General features: G+C 45.6%; 1 protein-coding gene across 1 annotated transcript; it reads left to right on the forward strand.

Moving 5' to 3' along the window:
* The first annotated feature begins 153 nt into the window (after window positions 1-153).
* On the forward strand, window positions 154-16,028 carry snrnp200 (small nuclear ribonucleoprotein 200 (U5)). Its single transcript, XM_030778581.1, has 45 exons — window positions 154-455; window positions 927-1,090; window positions 1,248-1,419; window positions 1,618-1,810; window positions 2,045-2,100; window positions 2,211-2,306; window positions 2,435-2,587; window positions 2,676-2,775; window positions 3,070-3,206; window positions 3,541-3,621; window positions 3,958-4,131; window positions 4,352-4,489; window positions 4,621-4,776; window positions 4,948-5,118; window positions 5,339-5,532; window positions 5,713-5,836; window positions 5,956-6,105; window positions 6,267-6,377; window positions 6,472-6,603; window positions 6,762-6,950; window positions 7,135-7,332; window positions 7,690-7,842; window positions 7,963-8,043; window positions 8,186-8,269; window positions 8,413-8,519; window positions 8,682-8,800; window positions 8,948-9,102; window positions 9,321-9,510; window positions 9,771-9,944; window positions 10,223-10,383; window positions 10,785-11,012; window positions 11,265-11,456; window positions 11,774-11,952; window positions 12,109-12,260; window positions 12,375-12,483; window positions 12,610-12,718; window positions 12,834-13,023; window positions 13,217-13,381; window positions 13,535-13,656; window positions 13,783-13,926; window positions 14,115-14,291; window positions 14,431-14,591; window positions 14,754-14,835; window positions 14,938-15,030; window positions 15,357-16,028. Exons 1-45 carry the CDS (start codon window positions 411-413, stop codon window positions 15,504-15,506), a joined length of 6,411 nt encoding a protein of 2,136 aa, XP_030634441.1. The 5' UTR covers window positions 154-410; the 3' UTR covers window positions 15,507-16,028.
* Window positions 16,029-16,231: the final 203 nt, after the last annotated feature.

Here is a 16,231-nt window from a genome sequence, read left to right on the forward strand (position 1 = left end):
ATTAACTAAGACTGAACAGTTGGTGTCGTAGTGACGGTCAACAGATGGCGCCGTCGACCATGGACTAATAACTTCTGCACCGTCATTGACCCATTACACGGAAACGGAAGCGTTCGTGTTGTCTATTCGTTTTGGATGCGCCGAGCGTGCATGTAACGTTTGGGGAACGCTTGCTAAAGTGAAGAAAGTTCCCTGTGGGGAAACTGGAGTTTTGTACTTTTCTGTTCCCTCGTCTTGTTCCGAAACGAAGGGAACAGCACTACTCAATTTTGCATGCACGCCTGAAGTGCAGTCTAACTTCAGTTACATCAGGCAGTTCATAATATCTAGCTAGCCTTGCTAGCTAACTTTTAGCGGTTGCCGCTAACTAGCCACATTTTTAGCTTGTACCGAGTACCGAAGCTAAAGCCATGGCGGATGTTACTGCGCGTAGCTTACAGTACGAATACAAAGCGGTAAGTTTAATACACTGCGTTATTCCTTTAGTATTTTGCTGCCCGTTGGTTTCAGGTTGGTGCACTAAATATTTTTTGTGTAAATTTGCACCTTAGCTGTCACTTGCCACTGTTTAGCTCCACTAGTTGGATAATGCCGTATTCTCTTTTTGGTGTTTTAACCGCCTGTTAAATAAATGGTTCCTCAGCGTTGAGAACCAGGTATCCAGAAGTTTCGGTGACGTCTTTGAAATGTAACAATATGTGGAAAATTATAACGTGTTTAACAAAGCAGGAAAATTAATGAGCTCAGATCTCTTACCATCGCAAACCTGCAAGTACACTTTGCTATTACACTGTTGGCTACGTGAACAGAAAACTCAAAGAACTTTTAGCGAATCGTTGTGAGATGAGACTCTTTTTTTGTGCTTGTACTCCGACTTGGTTCGCGGAAAGTGAATGTTAATTTTAGTTTTTGATTTGCTATTACAGAATTCCAACTTGGTTTTGCAAGCGGATCGTTCGCTCATAGACCGCACTCGCCGAGATGAACCAACAGGTGAAGTGCTATCGCTGGTGGGAAAACTGGAAGGGACCAAGATGGGAGACAAGGCTCAAAGAACCAAACCGCAAATGTTGGAAGAGAGGAGAGCGAAGTACGTTTTGTTGTGCCGACAAAATGCATTGTCTAATGTGATAATACCTTCAAAATGTTAATAATACACGACGATTACGTTTTTTTCCACTATGTTTACCATCTCGCTGCGATTCATGGCTAGGACTAAAGTGAAGTCAATCTTTTGTGTCATGTAGGAGGAGAAAGCGTGATGAAGACAGACACGACATCAACAAGATGAAGGGGTTTACTCTGCTGTCTGAGGGCATCGACGAGATGGTGGGCATTGTCTACAAGCCCAAGACTAAAGAAACCAGAGAGACATATGAAATTCTGCTCAGTTTCATCCAGGCAGCTTTGGGAGACCAGGTCAGCACAGCACCATTCATCATATGATAAAATAAATGTTGAATGTTTTCTGGGTCCATTAGTTAATGTGAATATTACAAGGTGATGATGATTCCAATTTCCTTGTTGATGTCAAAACGAATGTGCATCATGTCATGACATGTTTTGGGGGATTTTTTTTTTTGTCATTATTGATTTTTCATCCCTTTCTCTCGTCAGCCTCGGGACATCCTGTGCGGAGCCGCGGACGAGGTGCTGGCTGTGCTGAAGAACGATAAAATGAGAGATAAGGAGAGGAGGAGAGAGGTGGAACAGCTGCTGGGGCCGGCTGACGACACACGCTACCACGTACTGGTCAACCTGGGCAAAAAGATCACAGACTACGGAGGAGACAAGGAGCTCCAGAACATGGGTAAGAAACAGGACATGGGGCAGAACCATTATGGTTCATAGACCAGAACAAGTCTGACAGCTACAAGTAATATTTTCTCCTGGTATTTATTTTAACGTTAAATCACTAGTCAGACTTTGGTCCAGGGAGTTTCACAGACATGGTGTGCTTCCATATAAAATCAGCGAATGATGTTATGATGAATCATAAAGATTCGATTGATTAATCCGCTCTCTTTTTAATTTTCTCTCCCAGACGATAACATTGATGAGACATACGGCGTGAACGTGCAGTTTGAATCAGATGAAGAGGTGAGTTTGCCAGGCAGCATATGTGTTTGCCAACGTAAGTGGAGGGCAGTCAGTGTGTGATTCTGTCTATAAATGTGTTTAATCCTGTGTGTGTGTGTGTGTGTGTGCAGGAGGGGGATGAGGACCAGTTTGGTGAAGTGCGGGACGAAGGCTCTGATGACAGTGAGGGAGAGGAAGCAGATGTGGGCTGCACTCTGTCTGCTAACGTAAGCCCCTTTCATTCTCCTTTTCAGGGCGCTTCCTACAAGACTACCATTACCGGAACGTTCTACCTCTGACCGTATGTAGAGATAATTTAACATGCACCCGCCTCTCTTTTTTTTTTGTTCTTTAGCTGGGAGCAGCGGGTGATGTCATGACAGCTAAAAAGAAGGACCTGCACCCCCGTGACATCGACGCCTTCTGGCTTCAGAGACAGCTTAGCCGTTTCTACGACGACGCCATCGTGTCTCAGAAGAAAGCAGACGAAGTCTTGGAGATTCTCAAGGTGAGATGCGGTTTGTCACATTGTGAGAGCGCGAGTGTGTTCGGTCGATTTTTCTCGGAGAGCTGACTCGATCTGACCTGTGTTGCAGACGGCCAGCGACGACAGAGAGTGCGAGAATCAGCTGGTTCTGCTTCTGGGCTTTAACACGTTCGACTTCATCAAGATCCTCCGGCAGCACAGACGGATGAGTGAGTCACCGCACTTTTCTCAGCACGTTCACATGCTCTCAGCAACTTCATTCAGCCAAGTGTTTATCAGTAACACACTGCAAAATCACCATCTTTCATCACACGTTCATCTCGACGAATATATGAATTTCGACAGCTAAACACTTTTCTCTGGATGGTTTTGAACAGTGCACGATGGCTAAGATGTAATGGATTGATTTGAGTGGTGTTCTCATTCACGTGTGGCTGCTCTCAGCAGTCCTGTACTGTACTATGATTTTTGTTGTCTCATTCACGTGTCTGTGCTCTCTGCAGTCCTGTACTGCACCATGCTGGCCAGTGCTCAGAGTGAGGCAGAGAAAGAGCGGATCATGAATAAGATGGAGGCTGATCCTGACTTATCTAAAGTGCTCTACCAGCTGCAGGAGACTGAGAAAGAGGACATTATACGGGTGAGGAAAACGGGCTGCTCTACACACACAGGGAGATACTGTGTCAATTAGACTGATGTCTTCACTGAGTTCACCTTGAAAACAAAATGTTTTTACCACACCATATCATATATTCTATGAAGAATAAGTGATTCAGTGTTTTTAATGAGTTCTGGGTTTATCACATGGAACTCTTGGAAGTGGAAGGTGCTTATTCAGCGACTTGGCTTAAATCTATTAATGAGTAATGTTTATGTTCTCTGATGCGTTGTTCTCTGATGCATGTAAAATGTGGGTGTTTGGGTTTTACAGTAACTACACGGAGTAAAAATTGTAAATAATGCATGTTCCACAGGAGGAAAGATCGCGGAGGGAGAGAGTGAGGAAATCCAGGGTGGACAACGACCTAGAGTCCATGGACATCGACCATGGAGAGGTAAACGACCTTTACCCTCCGACAAAAAATAAGCATGACCACAAATTCATGTCAAACAAATACTGAAACAACCCCGAACACAGCTCTTAAAAAATAACATCAACCCCCCTCCCCAAAAAGACATCATGTATTTTTGTTGTTCAAATTCTGCGTCCCATAAACAGATGCTGTAGTAATGTCCCTTTGTGTGTACATGCCTGATTGTATTAACTGAGGCCTGTGACCCTCTCCTGTGTGTGTAGTCTGATTGTATTAACTGAGGCCTGTGACCCTCTCCTGTGTGTGTAGTCTGATTGTATTAACTGAGGCCTGTGACCCTCTCCTGTGTGTGTGCAGTCTGTGGCTCCTAGGCAGCTCTTGGATCTGGAGGACCTGGCTTTCACACAGGGCAGTCACTTCATGGCCAACAAACGCTGCCAGCTGCCCGACGGCTCCTTCCGCAAACAGCGCAAAGGCTACGAGGAGGTGCACGTGCCCGCCCTCAAACCCAAACCCTTCGCAGAGGACGAGGTCTGTGTGCCCCGCTGGGCTTGAAATCTCAATATCTCCATGCATAGCTGTTCTCTGCGTGTGTTTTTGTTTGTTTTTGTTTTGTGTTTTTTTTAATAGGCTTCGCACATATTGTGTGCATGACTAAATTTACTGTATCTGAATTCTTGTAGAGTTAGTGTTTGTGTTTGTGTATGTATGCATGTATGTCTCAATGGTTTGTTTACTTTTATTTTTGCAGACGCTGGTGCCCATTGAAAAATTACCCAAGTACGCTCAGGCTGGCTTTGAAGGCTTCAAAACCCTGAACCGCATTCAGAGCAAACTGTTTAAGACCACCATGGAGACAGATGAAAACCTGCTGGTCTGTGCTCCAACGGTGAGTTCAACCCTAGTACTATCGTCTACGGTCACTACTTACAAAGTTTTTTTCTTTTAAAAAAAAAAGTGTATGAATGCCTTGTGTTTTCCACCATCTGACGCCGTTGCCGTTTTCATGTCGGCCCGCAGGGAGCAGGTAAAACCAACGTAGCCCTGATGGCCATGCTCAGAGAGATTGGCAAACACATCAACATGGACGGCACCATCAACGTGGACGACTTTAAGATCATCTACATCGCCCCCATGCGTTCTCTGGTACAGGAGATGGTGGGCAGCTTCGGCAAGGTATCGGCCCCAGACGCCTCTCACCTCGAACCTAAATCGTCTTCTTTCAACGTGTAGTCGTCACACGAAAGCTCATTCTAAACGGAAAGGATTTTACGCTGAAAATACATTTTGTTTTTTTTTCTTGTGCGTCCTCGTTCCGACGTCTGTCCTGTTTTGTTTTCTCTGCAGCGATTGGCCAGCTACGGCATCACTGTGTCAGAGCTGACGGGCGACCACCAGCTGTGTAAGGAGGAGATCAACGCCACTCAGATCATTGTCTGTACGCCGGAGAAATGGGACATCATCACCCGCAAGGGGGGAGAACGCACCTATACACAGCTCGTGCGACTCATTATTATTGTGAGTAAAACAGTTCTCACACCGGCGCAACCCCCCCCCCCCCCCCCCCCAAAAGGGCCAGGGTATTTCTCCGTCAACATCAAATTTCTTTTTTGTTTAATAAATTGTTTATTGAAAGAGTTGTTCGTGTTTTGTGGATATATGTACTGAAGTATGTTTGCCGTTTGCCATCGATGAGTGTTAATTCACTGGTTTGTTTTCTCTTTTTTCGCCTGTTTAGGATGAGATCCACTTGTTGCACGACGACCGTGGACCAGTGCTGGAGTCTCTGATTGCCAGAACCATCCGGAACGTGGAGCTGACTCAGGAGGATGTGCGTCTCATCGGCCTCAGCGCCACTCTGCCCAACTACGAGGACGTAGCCACCTGCCTGCGCGTCGACCCCTCCCGCGGACTTTTCTACTTTGACAACAGGTGAGACAGACGGGGACACAGGTCACTACGTCACTTTTTCCCCTTCTGCTGGCCCTTTGGTGTGATGAGTCGTGTTTGTGGTAATCATTATGAACTTATAACGTCTCTCGCTCTTTCTCTCTGTCACTGTCTCCCTCTCTCTCTCTCTCTCTCTCTCTCTCTCACTCTCACTCAACCCAGTTTCCGCCCGGTGCCTCTGGAGCAGACCTATGTCGGAATCACAGAGAAAAAAGCCATCAAACGTTTCCAGATCATGAACGAAATCGTTTATGAGAAGATCATGGAACACGCTGGAAAGAACCAGGTTAACCGCGTTTTCATAATGCCTTCTTTCTGATGAGAATCTCTCTCCATCACCATCAGTGGTTTTTTTGGTGTTCACCTTCTGGTCTCCTGCGTGGTCTTACTGTGTGTCTGTCTCAGGTGCTGGTGTTTGTGCACTCGCGTAAGGAGACCGGGAAGACGGCCCGTGCGATCAGGGACATGTGTTTGGAGAAGGACACTCTGGGTCTGTTTCTCAGAGAGGGCTCCGCCTCCACCGAGGTCTTAAGGACAGAGGCAGAACAGTGCAAAGTGAGTGCATCAGTATTGTACAAGTCTCTCAGCGCAGTCTTTAGCACCCTCAGGACTAGACCCGCATGCTGTGGGTAAATTTCACTGTCAAAATCAATACTATCGAATAACGTCAGAGACGTGTCTGTTAACTGTTAAATGTATTTTCTACTTTACTCAAGAACCTGGAGCTGAAGGATTTGCTGCCATATGGCTTTGCCATCCATCATGCTGGCATGACCAGGGTGGACAGAACACTGGTGGAGGATCTGTTCGCCGACAGACACATTCAGGTCGGTTCAGTCGATTCACTTCTTAATCTGAGCCTGCAGCTCTCATCCATCACTACATGTATCACTAACCTGTGTGTGTGTGTGTGTTTTGCAGGTGTTGGTGTCCACTGCCACTCTGGCCTGGGGTGTGAACTTGCCTGCCCACACGGTCATCATTAAAGGCACACAAGTGTACAGCCCAGAGAAAGGCCGATGGACAGAGCTGGGAGCCCTGGATATTCTCCAGGTCAGTTCACACAGCCGAGGGAAAAACGGCCAATTAGAAACTCTTAGCAACCACGGCGTCTTATCTCAGAGGCCAAAAGGTCACACTGGTGAATGCAAATGTACTTGCTTCATTTCCTCATGTCAGACACTCTGATTGCATTTGTGTGCGTCTCTCAGATGCTGGGCCGTGCCGGCAGGCCACAGTACGACACTAAAGGAGAGGGCATCCTGATCACGTCTCATGGAGAGCTGCAGTATTACCTGTCTCTGCTCAACCAGCAGCTTCCCATAGAGAGCCAGATGGTGGGCAAACTGCCCGACATGCTCAATGCCGAGGTTGTCCTGGGCAACGTGCAGAACGCCAAGGTGATTAGACTGCACACACACACACATACAAAATTCTCATCATCACGACCGACTGTCAAAGTGATTGACATTTCTGGTGTTTCGTGATCACTTTCTTTTGTGACGCTCCTGTTTTTCAACTGACCTCATTGCTGTTGCTGCACCAGCAAGTAATACTCACATTGTGTCACCGTATCCCTGTCAGGACGCTGTGAACTGGCTGGGCTATACTTACCTGTACGTGAGAATGCTAAGAAACCCCACGCTGTACGGCGTGTCTCACGATGAGCGGAGCAGCGACCCCCTGCTGGAGAGACGCAGAATGGACCTGGTTCACACCGCTGCCACCATCCTGGAGAAAAACAACCTGGTCAAATACGACAAGAGATCCGGCAGCTTCCAGGTGGAGACATCAAATACACTTTAGAGCTTTATACAGCATTTCTTAAATGTATAACAACAATTCGGGAGACATGGTATTTGCAGGACAATTCGGTGACAAAGGACATGGTAGTGCATTTCAATTTGTAGTGCATTTCAATGACGAAGGTCATGAGCAATGTTTTTTGTGAAAGCAATTCATTTTTTTAAATATTCATATGGGTTATGCTTAGTAACGTAACATGAGTAATGTTTAGTAAATGTGTTCCTGAGTTATTATTTGAATAATTATTGTTCTTAATGTTCTTGAATAATTAATGTTCTTAATTTAACCTAAAGTGCCAGACATAACCATGTTTTTTTTAAATTGTTTTTGCAGGTGACAGACTTGGGTCGCATCGCCAGTCATTTCTACATCACTCACGAGTCCATCATGACATATAACCAGCTCCTGAAGCCCACGCTGAGTGAGATTGAACTGTTCAGAGTCTTCTCCCTCTCGTCTGAGTTCAGAAACATCACTGTTAGAGAGGTGAGCGCCGCCCACGCGACAAAACAACCAATTCACCCCTCAGAAACGCGCTTCTGCAGATATTCTGCAGATATATGGTCTAGCTCCTAAACATATGTCTGATGGTTTTCTGATTGACAGGAAGAGAAACTTGAGCTTCAGAAATTGCTGGAGAGAGTCCCCATCCCTGTGAAGGAGAGCATTGAAGAACCTAGTGCTAAGGTATTTTTTATTTCTTTAAATGCAGTCATGTTTCTCGTTTTTTTATACTAGGCTCTTTTCTAGGCTCTGTGGTCTCTCTTATGTAACCCTGGTTCTGTCCTCCTGATGTAGTTTGTATTTTCTCTCTGTGTCTCTCCACCAGATAAACGTGCTGCTCCAGGCCTTCATCTCTCAGCTCAAACTGGAGGGCTTTGCCTTGATGGCTGATATGGTCTATGTTACCCAGGCAAGTTTTCATTTCAGCTAAACCACGATAGATCAGATTCAGCCCAGTGTGTATGGATACGTTGGACTGGTCTCTCTCTCTGTTCGACAGAGATGAGTTTAACGTGGATAAATGCTGACGTTTGTTTTTCTGTGTGTTGACAGAGTGCAGGAAGACTGATGCGTGCCATCTTTGAGATTGTACTGGGCAGAGGTTGGGCTCAACTCACAGACAAGACCATGAACCTGTGCAAAATGATCGACAAACGCATGTGAGTCTTTTTGTTCTGTTACTATGTTCTTCTCGTACACTGTTCCTCATTCTAGACGGTTGTGTTTTGAAAATGACTTCTTGCTTTATATAGACCACAGCCCCGGAGGTAGCAGTTCCAGTGTCTTTTCTGACTGATCTAAACCCGTGTCTTTTACCTCAGGTGGCAGTCCATGTCCCCCCTGCGCCAGTTCCGGAAGCTTCCAGAGGAGGTCATCAAAAAGATTGAGAAGAAGAGCTTCCCTTTTGAACGTCTCTACGACCTCAACCACAACGAAATCGGTCAGCGCCCACCCTCAACCCTTCAGTTTTACTCTTAACGTCTTTCCTCTGTCCAAGTGCAAACCCCTCATGTCTTCTGTGAAGGAAATGACAAAAGCAGATCTCTTTGCTGTATGCCGTTTTATTCATGTTTGTCTTCTCCTCCAGGCGAGTTGATCCGTATGCCGAAGATGGGTAAGACCATCCACAAGTACGTGCACCAGTTCCCCAAACTGGACCTGGCGGTTCACATTCAGCCAATCACACGCTCTACGCTCAAAGTGGAGCTCACCATCACACCGGACTTCCAATGGGATGACAAGGTTTGAATTTATTTATTTATTTTTTTTTTTTTTGAAATACAGATGGCACTTGCATAAACTAAACCATTCATGTTAAAAGAAGTGAACAAAGCAGAGAACTTCTAATTTATGGTGTTTCAGTACTGTGGCTCATTGACGTTCTGAGAAAATAGGCTGGTCTTCATGTAAAAGCAGTCATCAGAGCTCAGTCAAGCCCTCATCTTTCTTTCCTTGCTCAGGTGCACGGCTCCTCGGAGGCTTTCTGGATCCTGGTGGAGGATGTAGACAGCGAGGTCATCCTGCATCACGAGTACTTCCTCCTCAAGTCCAAATACGCTCAGGACGAACACCTGGTCACCTTCTTCGTGCCCGTGTTCGAGCCGCTCCCCCCGCAGTACTTCATCAGAGTCGTGTCTGACCGCTGGCTCTGTGAGTCTTCCACCTTAACACGCCACCTCACCACGCTGCTTAACACACCACTTCATCGCGCTGCTTAGATACGTGTGTTTGTTAGGAATCTAACGGTCACCTCAGTGGTGTTTCTTTTTTTTAAATCAGTCTGTTCTCTGATATATCATGTGTTCTTTGGTGAAAAATGGAAATTTCTAGAAAATGAACAATTCTTTCTTGCCTTGTGTCTAAGAAGTACTGTTGTTTTAGTAAGTGTAACCTCTCTTTCTCTCTGTCAGCCTGTGAGACCCAGCTGCCAGTGTCTTTCCGTCACCTGATCCTGCCAGAGAAGTACCCTCCTCCCACTGAGCTGCTGGACCTGCAGCCCCTCCCTGTCTCTGCTCTGAGAAACGCAGCCTTTGAGAGCCTTTACCAGAACAAGTTCCCCTTCTTCAACCCCATTCAAACACAGGGTACGACACAACAACGCACCACAGCTTCACAACTGTGTCACCTTGTCTTCCACACCCACTCTAAGAGTTTCACAACTCTCCCATTGTCCACCTTTCTTTCTTTCTTTCTTTCTTTCTTTCTCTTTTTCTTTCAGCTTTTATTCCTTTTATCTTTCCTTTACTCAGATTTAAACATTTATTATCTAATGATACACTTCTTAACAAACCATGTAAAGTGATTCTAATTTCTGTACACAAAGTACCTTGTAGAGTAAATTTTCTCCCATATTTTTTTCTAGTTTTCAATGCTGTGTACAACAGTGATGACAACGTGTTTGTTGGAGCTCCCACCGGCAGTGGAAAGACCATCTGTGCTGAGTTTGCCATTCTTAGGATGCTGCTACACAACGCTGAGGGGCGCTGTGTCTACATCACGCCCATGGAGGCTCTGGCTGAACAGGTCTGACCCTCCTCCCTCTCACTGCACAGGCACACGCTGAGCGACAGACTAAATGTACCTGGTTCAATGATTTTTCCAGGGTTTTTTCTGACAAGCCATTAGCCTGATTCAGACATACATAAGACTCAATCTCATACGTCCAGACTTACTGAAGTCTCAAAGCTGGTGACATGGCCAGGAACTGGTCCAAGTTTCCTTTTCACCCAGCCCTTTGGTACATATTAAAGACATTAGCTTGTCAGGAACTTTGGCTCATTTTAGTTTCTTGGGTTCCGGAGAACATCTGAACCTGACCACATCTTGCATTCAAGAAAAAAAAAAAAATAAGCAGACTCAACGCTGCAGTCTTTCTTCGCAAAGAGCCGCGGTACTGAGACGTCTTTGATTTGACTTGTGAACAGGTGTTTATGGACTGGCATCAGAAGTTCCAGGATGCCCTGAGTAAGAAGGTGGTGTTACTGACCGGAGAGACGAGCACTGACCTCAAACTGCTGGGAAAAGGCGACATCATCATCAGCACCCCGGACAAATGGGACATCCTGTCTCGTCGCTGGAAACAGAGGAAGAACGTGCAGAACGTCAGCCTCTTCATCGTGGACGAGACCCACCTCATTGGCGGAGAGAACGGGGTAGGTCTCCTTCACTTGGAGAAAAACCTGTTATTGAATCTGTATTATGACTGTTACCATGGGAATCAAGAAATAGAAATACCACATTTTAATTAGCATAGCCTGTCCTCGCTCACTTAATACTAGTAGAGGAAGTATCTCTCAAGATTTGACCTATATCGATGATGAACACCAATTGTTAGTTTAGCTCTAATAGGTCCACCATAGCTCTGACCTGACTCCTCCCCTTGTGTGTGTTTGTGTGTGTCACAGCCTGTGTTGGAGGTGATCTGCTCCAGGATGAGGTACATCTCATCTCAGATCGAGAGACCCATCCGTATAGTGGCACTCAGCTCCTCCTTGTCCAACGCTAAGGACGTCGCTCACTGGCTTGGCTGTAGCACCACAGCCACCTTCAATTTCCACCCCAACGTGAGGCCTGTTCCTCTGGAGCTCCACATCCAGGTACATCTCTCTTTCAACCCGCTTTACTGTGGGATGAAGCACGCTCCATCTAGGAAGGGTTTTAAATCACACAGGATCTGTCAAATGATCTTAGATGAGGTATTCCGTCTAATCTGTATTAGGTATCACATCTAATTAGAATATTAGGATATGAAATGGTCTTACACTAGATCATTAGATTATTACATTAGATCACTTCTAATCCTGTTACTTCTAACTAAAGCCAGGATTGCTCGGTGCACTAGAGCACTGTTCATCTTATCCAGTTGATAACATTTTGTTCTCTTTTTCTCTCTCTCTCCTCTCACCCCTGGCAGGGCTTTAATGTCAGTCACACTCAGACTCGTTTGTTGTCTATGGCCAAACCTGTGTATCATGCCATCATGAAACACTCTCCCACCAAACCAGTCGTCGTGTTCGTGCCGTCCCGCAGGCAGACTCGCCTCACGGCCATCGACATCCTCACCTTCTGCGCCGCCGACGTGGTCCCCCAGAGGTGTGGAACGATCCCAGCTCATTCCAGTTCTCCAAATCGTATTACGTTCCACTGAGTCACAGTGTTTTCAGTGGTCATAATTCATATGTTTTTGTCATATTTGTCGAGGAGATACTTAGAGTTAAACCCTTTTTTTTTTTTTTTTTTTTTTTTCAGGTTCCTGCACTGCACGGAGAAGGACCTGGCTCCGTTCCTGGAGAAACTGACAGACAACACACTGAGAGAGACTCTGTCCAACGGCGTTGGCTACCTACACGAGGGGCTCTCCGCCTCTGAGCGCAGGATCGTGGAGCAGCTCTTCAACTCTGGTAAGACCAACTGAAGTTAACGTAACCTCCTCTTTGAAGACGAGAGATTTTTATTTATTTATTTTTTTAAGAAACTCTTGATTCATGGACCTTTTGTGCTTTTCTCTGTTCCAGGTGCTGTTCAGGTGGTGGTGGCATCTCGTTCTCTCTGTTGGGGCACGAGCATTTCTGCCCATTTGGTCATTGTCATGGATACGCAGTACTACAATGGCAAAATCCACGCGTAAGTCCTGAGAGCAAAGTGAACAGAGTTGATATATAAAGCATCATCACCAATCAGTGCCAGAAAGCCGTATTAGCAACTTTATTGATTTCTGTCTGACTTTTTTTTTTTTTTGTCTTCTTTTAGCTATGTAGACTATCCCATTTATGATGTCCTCCAAATGGTGGGGAAAGCCAACCGCCCTCTACAGGACGACGAGGGACGATGCGTGATCATGTGTCAGGGCTCCAAGAAGGTAGCGGATCTCCGTCTGTTTCCCTCTCTTCCTCTCTGTCTCTCTTTCGTGCTCTCATTTTCATCCTCTTTGTTTTGCTCCGTCAGCAACCTCATCGTCTTTCTCTCCCCAACAGGACTTTTTTAAGAAGTTCCTGTATGAGCCTCTACCCGTGGAATCCCACCTGGACCACTGTCTCCACGACCATTTCAACGCCGAGATCGTCACCAAGACCATCGAGAACAAACAGGACGCCGTGGACTACTTAACCTGGACCTTCCTCTACCGCCGCATGACCCAGAACCCCAACTACTATAACCTTCAGGGTGAGGAAAAGCACAGCTCCACACCTTAACTCTCATATTTCATATAGAGTGGTAGAACATCAGAACAGGCCATGCCAATCTGAAGCAACAGAACATCTGTCAAGAATAGTATCTTAGCTAGAGGAAACCGGATGGTTGATAGAAAAGTCTTGGTAAAGAAAGTCAAACCTAACGCCTGCTCGTTCTCCTGCAGGGATGTCACACCGTCACCTGTCAGACCACCTGTCGGAGCTGGTGGAGAACACGCTGCAGGATCTGGAACAGTCCAAATGCATCAGCATTGAGGATGAGATGGACGTGGCTCCACTCAACCTGGGCATGATCGCAGCCTACTACTACATCAACTACACCACCATCGGTAAGCCCAACAGCTACCTACAACAGCCCGCAGCCGGAGTCAGATACCACTAACTCTGTATCCACCTCATTATGATTGGAAATGTATTTTCTGACCGGACCATTGCAGTGTTCTCTGATACTGATTATCTATTCTTCATTCTCATTCTTACAGAGCTGTTCAGCATGTCTCTCAATGCTAAGACCAAGATCCGTGGCCTGATCGAGATCATTTCCAACGCTGCTGAGTACAAGAACATCCCCATCAGACACCACGAAGATGCTTTGCTCCGACAGGTTCGTCTCATACACACATTCTCACACACACACACACACACTCCGTTTTCCATCCAGAATATGTAAAATATGCTCCCAAGTGACACCGGACTAGCCATTGAAGCTTGGTTTCTGGTTCTGTTACAGCTGGCCCAAAAAGTACCCCACAAGCTCAACAACCCCAAATTTAACGACCCACATGTGAAGACCAACCTGCTGCTCCAGGCTCACCTGTCCCGCATGCAGCTGAGTGCAGAGCTCCAGTCTGACACAGAGGAGATCCTCAGCAAGGTGGGTACACTGGAAACCAGCACCTGAGAGAAGCTATAGGATGAAAGGGTTGGCTGAGCATTAATTAAGGATGACTCTTGTGGTTAATTGAGATTGAGTGACCAGTTGAAGATGTGTTTTTTGTTTTGTTTTGTTTTTACTTTTCCGTTTCTCTGACCATTGATCTCTGTGTATGTGTATGTGTGTAGGCAGTACGTCTGATCCAGGCTTGCGTGGATGTGCTGTCCAGTAACGGCTGGCTGAGTCCGGCCCTGGCTGCCATGGAGCTGGCTCAGATGGTCACCCAGGCTATGTGGTCCAAAGACTCCTACCTCAAACAACTGCCCCACTTCACATCAGACCACATCAAACGCTGCGGCGAGAAGGTGAGGAACAAAACAGACCCGACAGTTTACTACATGTTGCCATCAGCAGTTGACAATACTCATGATTCTTTGGTCATATTTGTGTAAATGAATGTTAATATGATAATAACTGAGCTGTTATCACTGTCTGTGTGTGAAGGGTGTGGAGAGCATTTTCGACATTATGGAAATGGAGGATGAAGAACGTTCCGGTCTCCTGCAGCTGTCTGACTCTCAGATGGCCGACGTGGCTCGTTTCTGTAACCGCTACCCCAACATCGAACTGTCCTACGAGGTGGCAGAAAAGGACCAAGTCAAGAGGTAGGATCCTCACAAGACGCATAGACGCGAGCTTACACAATGAATAAACGCAACCTTCACAGCCCGTTCCTGGTTTTGACATTCAAAGTCCGTGCGTTGGCGCGTTTTAAAACCGTGTTTTTATTCGAGGGGTCTTGACGGTTTGATTTGTGTTGTTGACAGTGGCAGTCCTGTTGTGGTGATGGTGCAGTTAGAGAGAGAAGAGGAGGTGACCGGGCCCGTCATCGCTCCGCTCTTCCCACAGGTAACTGTCCTCACTGTCCTCACAACACGCAAGCGCTACTAACGGTTGACTTTTGTTTAAGACAGATTTACTCAGTGTGTGAACGTTCGTTTTGCTCTACAGAAACGTGAAGAGGGCTGGTGGGTCGTGATCGGAGATCCTAAATCCAACAGTCTGATCTCGATCAAGAGGCTTACCCTACAGCAGAAAGCCAAGGTCTGTCTTTCCTACCTTACACTGGACATACCACTCACACTGCTCGTGTAATACTAGTCTAATACTAGTCATGTAAAATGATTGGTTTTCTCAGTTAGAGCTTCCATCCCACTGTTATCATTCATTATTGTGGATATTCAGTGTGGTTCAGGAATTAACACCATTCTTGGAACAAAATCACAGATATTGCCACCAACTGTAAAATTCACCTGTTCCTTGCATCAGTGTAAAATACAGAAAATGCCAGCCTGGGTGAATCAGTGCACCGCACATAATAACAATAATAATAATAATAGTAATAATAATGATATTCTCTGCTCCCTCAGGTGAAACTGGATTTTGTGGCTCCTGTGGTAGGCACCCATAACTACACGCTGTACTTCATGAGTGACGCTTACATGGGCTGTGACCAGGAGTACAAGTTCAGCGTGGACGTGAAGGAGGCCGACAGTGATGGAGACAGCGACTCAGACTAAGTCTCCAACCCCAGGATTAGGACGGTCTATCATCTTTACTCTCCTGTGTTTGTTCATTAAGATGGGTTTGGTTTTCATCTCCTCCTGTGTACAGTTCTTTATGAGCAAGTATCCGAGTTATGGATGTTTTGTCAGTTTAAATTACATTTCTACTTATTTCATGTTTTGATTTTATTTTGAAATGACAGCTCTTTTGGTATATACTCCGAGGCAACCCAGTCTGAGTTTGTTTGATCAGAAATAAGAATTCAGAATGCTAGGTTGTTCATGGTAGTTTAGTAAACTCAGATTATGTGTGAAGATTTGAGAAAGAATTGTGTAAATGGAGACATTTTCACTGAGCAGATGTGTTGCTTGAAACCATCCTTCTAAGTTAATTGTCTTCTATGACAGTTTGTTTAAGCAAGTATTGAACAAGAAACCTGTTTGAGACATGAGCACAATTGTCCTGTACTTTGTGTTTTTATAAAAGAAAGAAGTCACAGTTTCTGTAGATGTTTCATGTCCTTTGAAATAAAGTGATCCAACTTGTCAGGTCTATGAATGAGTTGAGATGGGACCATTTTTAAAAGGGAAAATATTTTCAGGTTACACCGTCATTGGAAAAATAAATGGTTGATAAAAATCAACCTTTGGTGAATCCTTTACCATTCCTAAGTCTGTTCTTAGAGGCATAAACTTGAATCTCAAACTTTTCCAAGTCACTGGTCCATATTGCAATTCCC

Source organism: Chanos chanos, chromosome 1, assembly GCF_902362185.1.
Source record: "Chanos chanos chromosome 1, fChaCha1.1, whole genome shotgun sequence".
Taxonomy (NCBI): domain Eukaryota; kingdom Metazoa; phylum Chordata; class Actinopteri; order Gonorynchiformes; family Chanidae; genus Chanos; species Chanos chanos.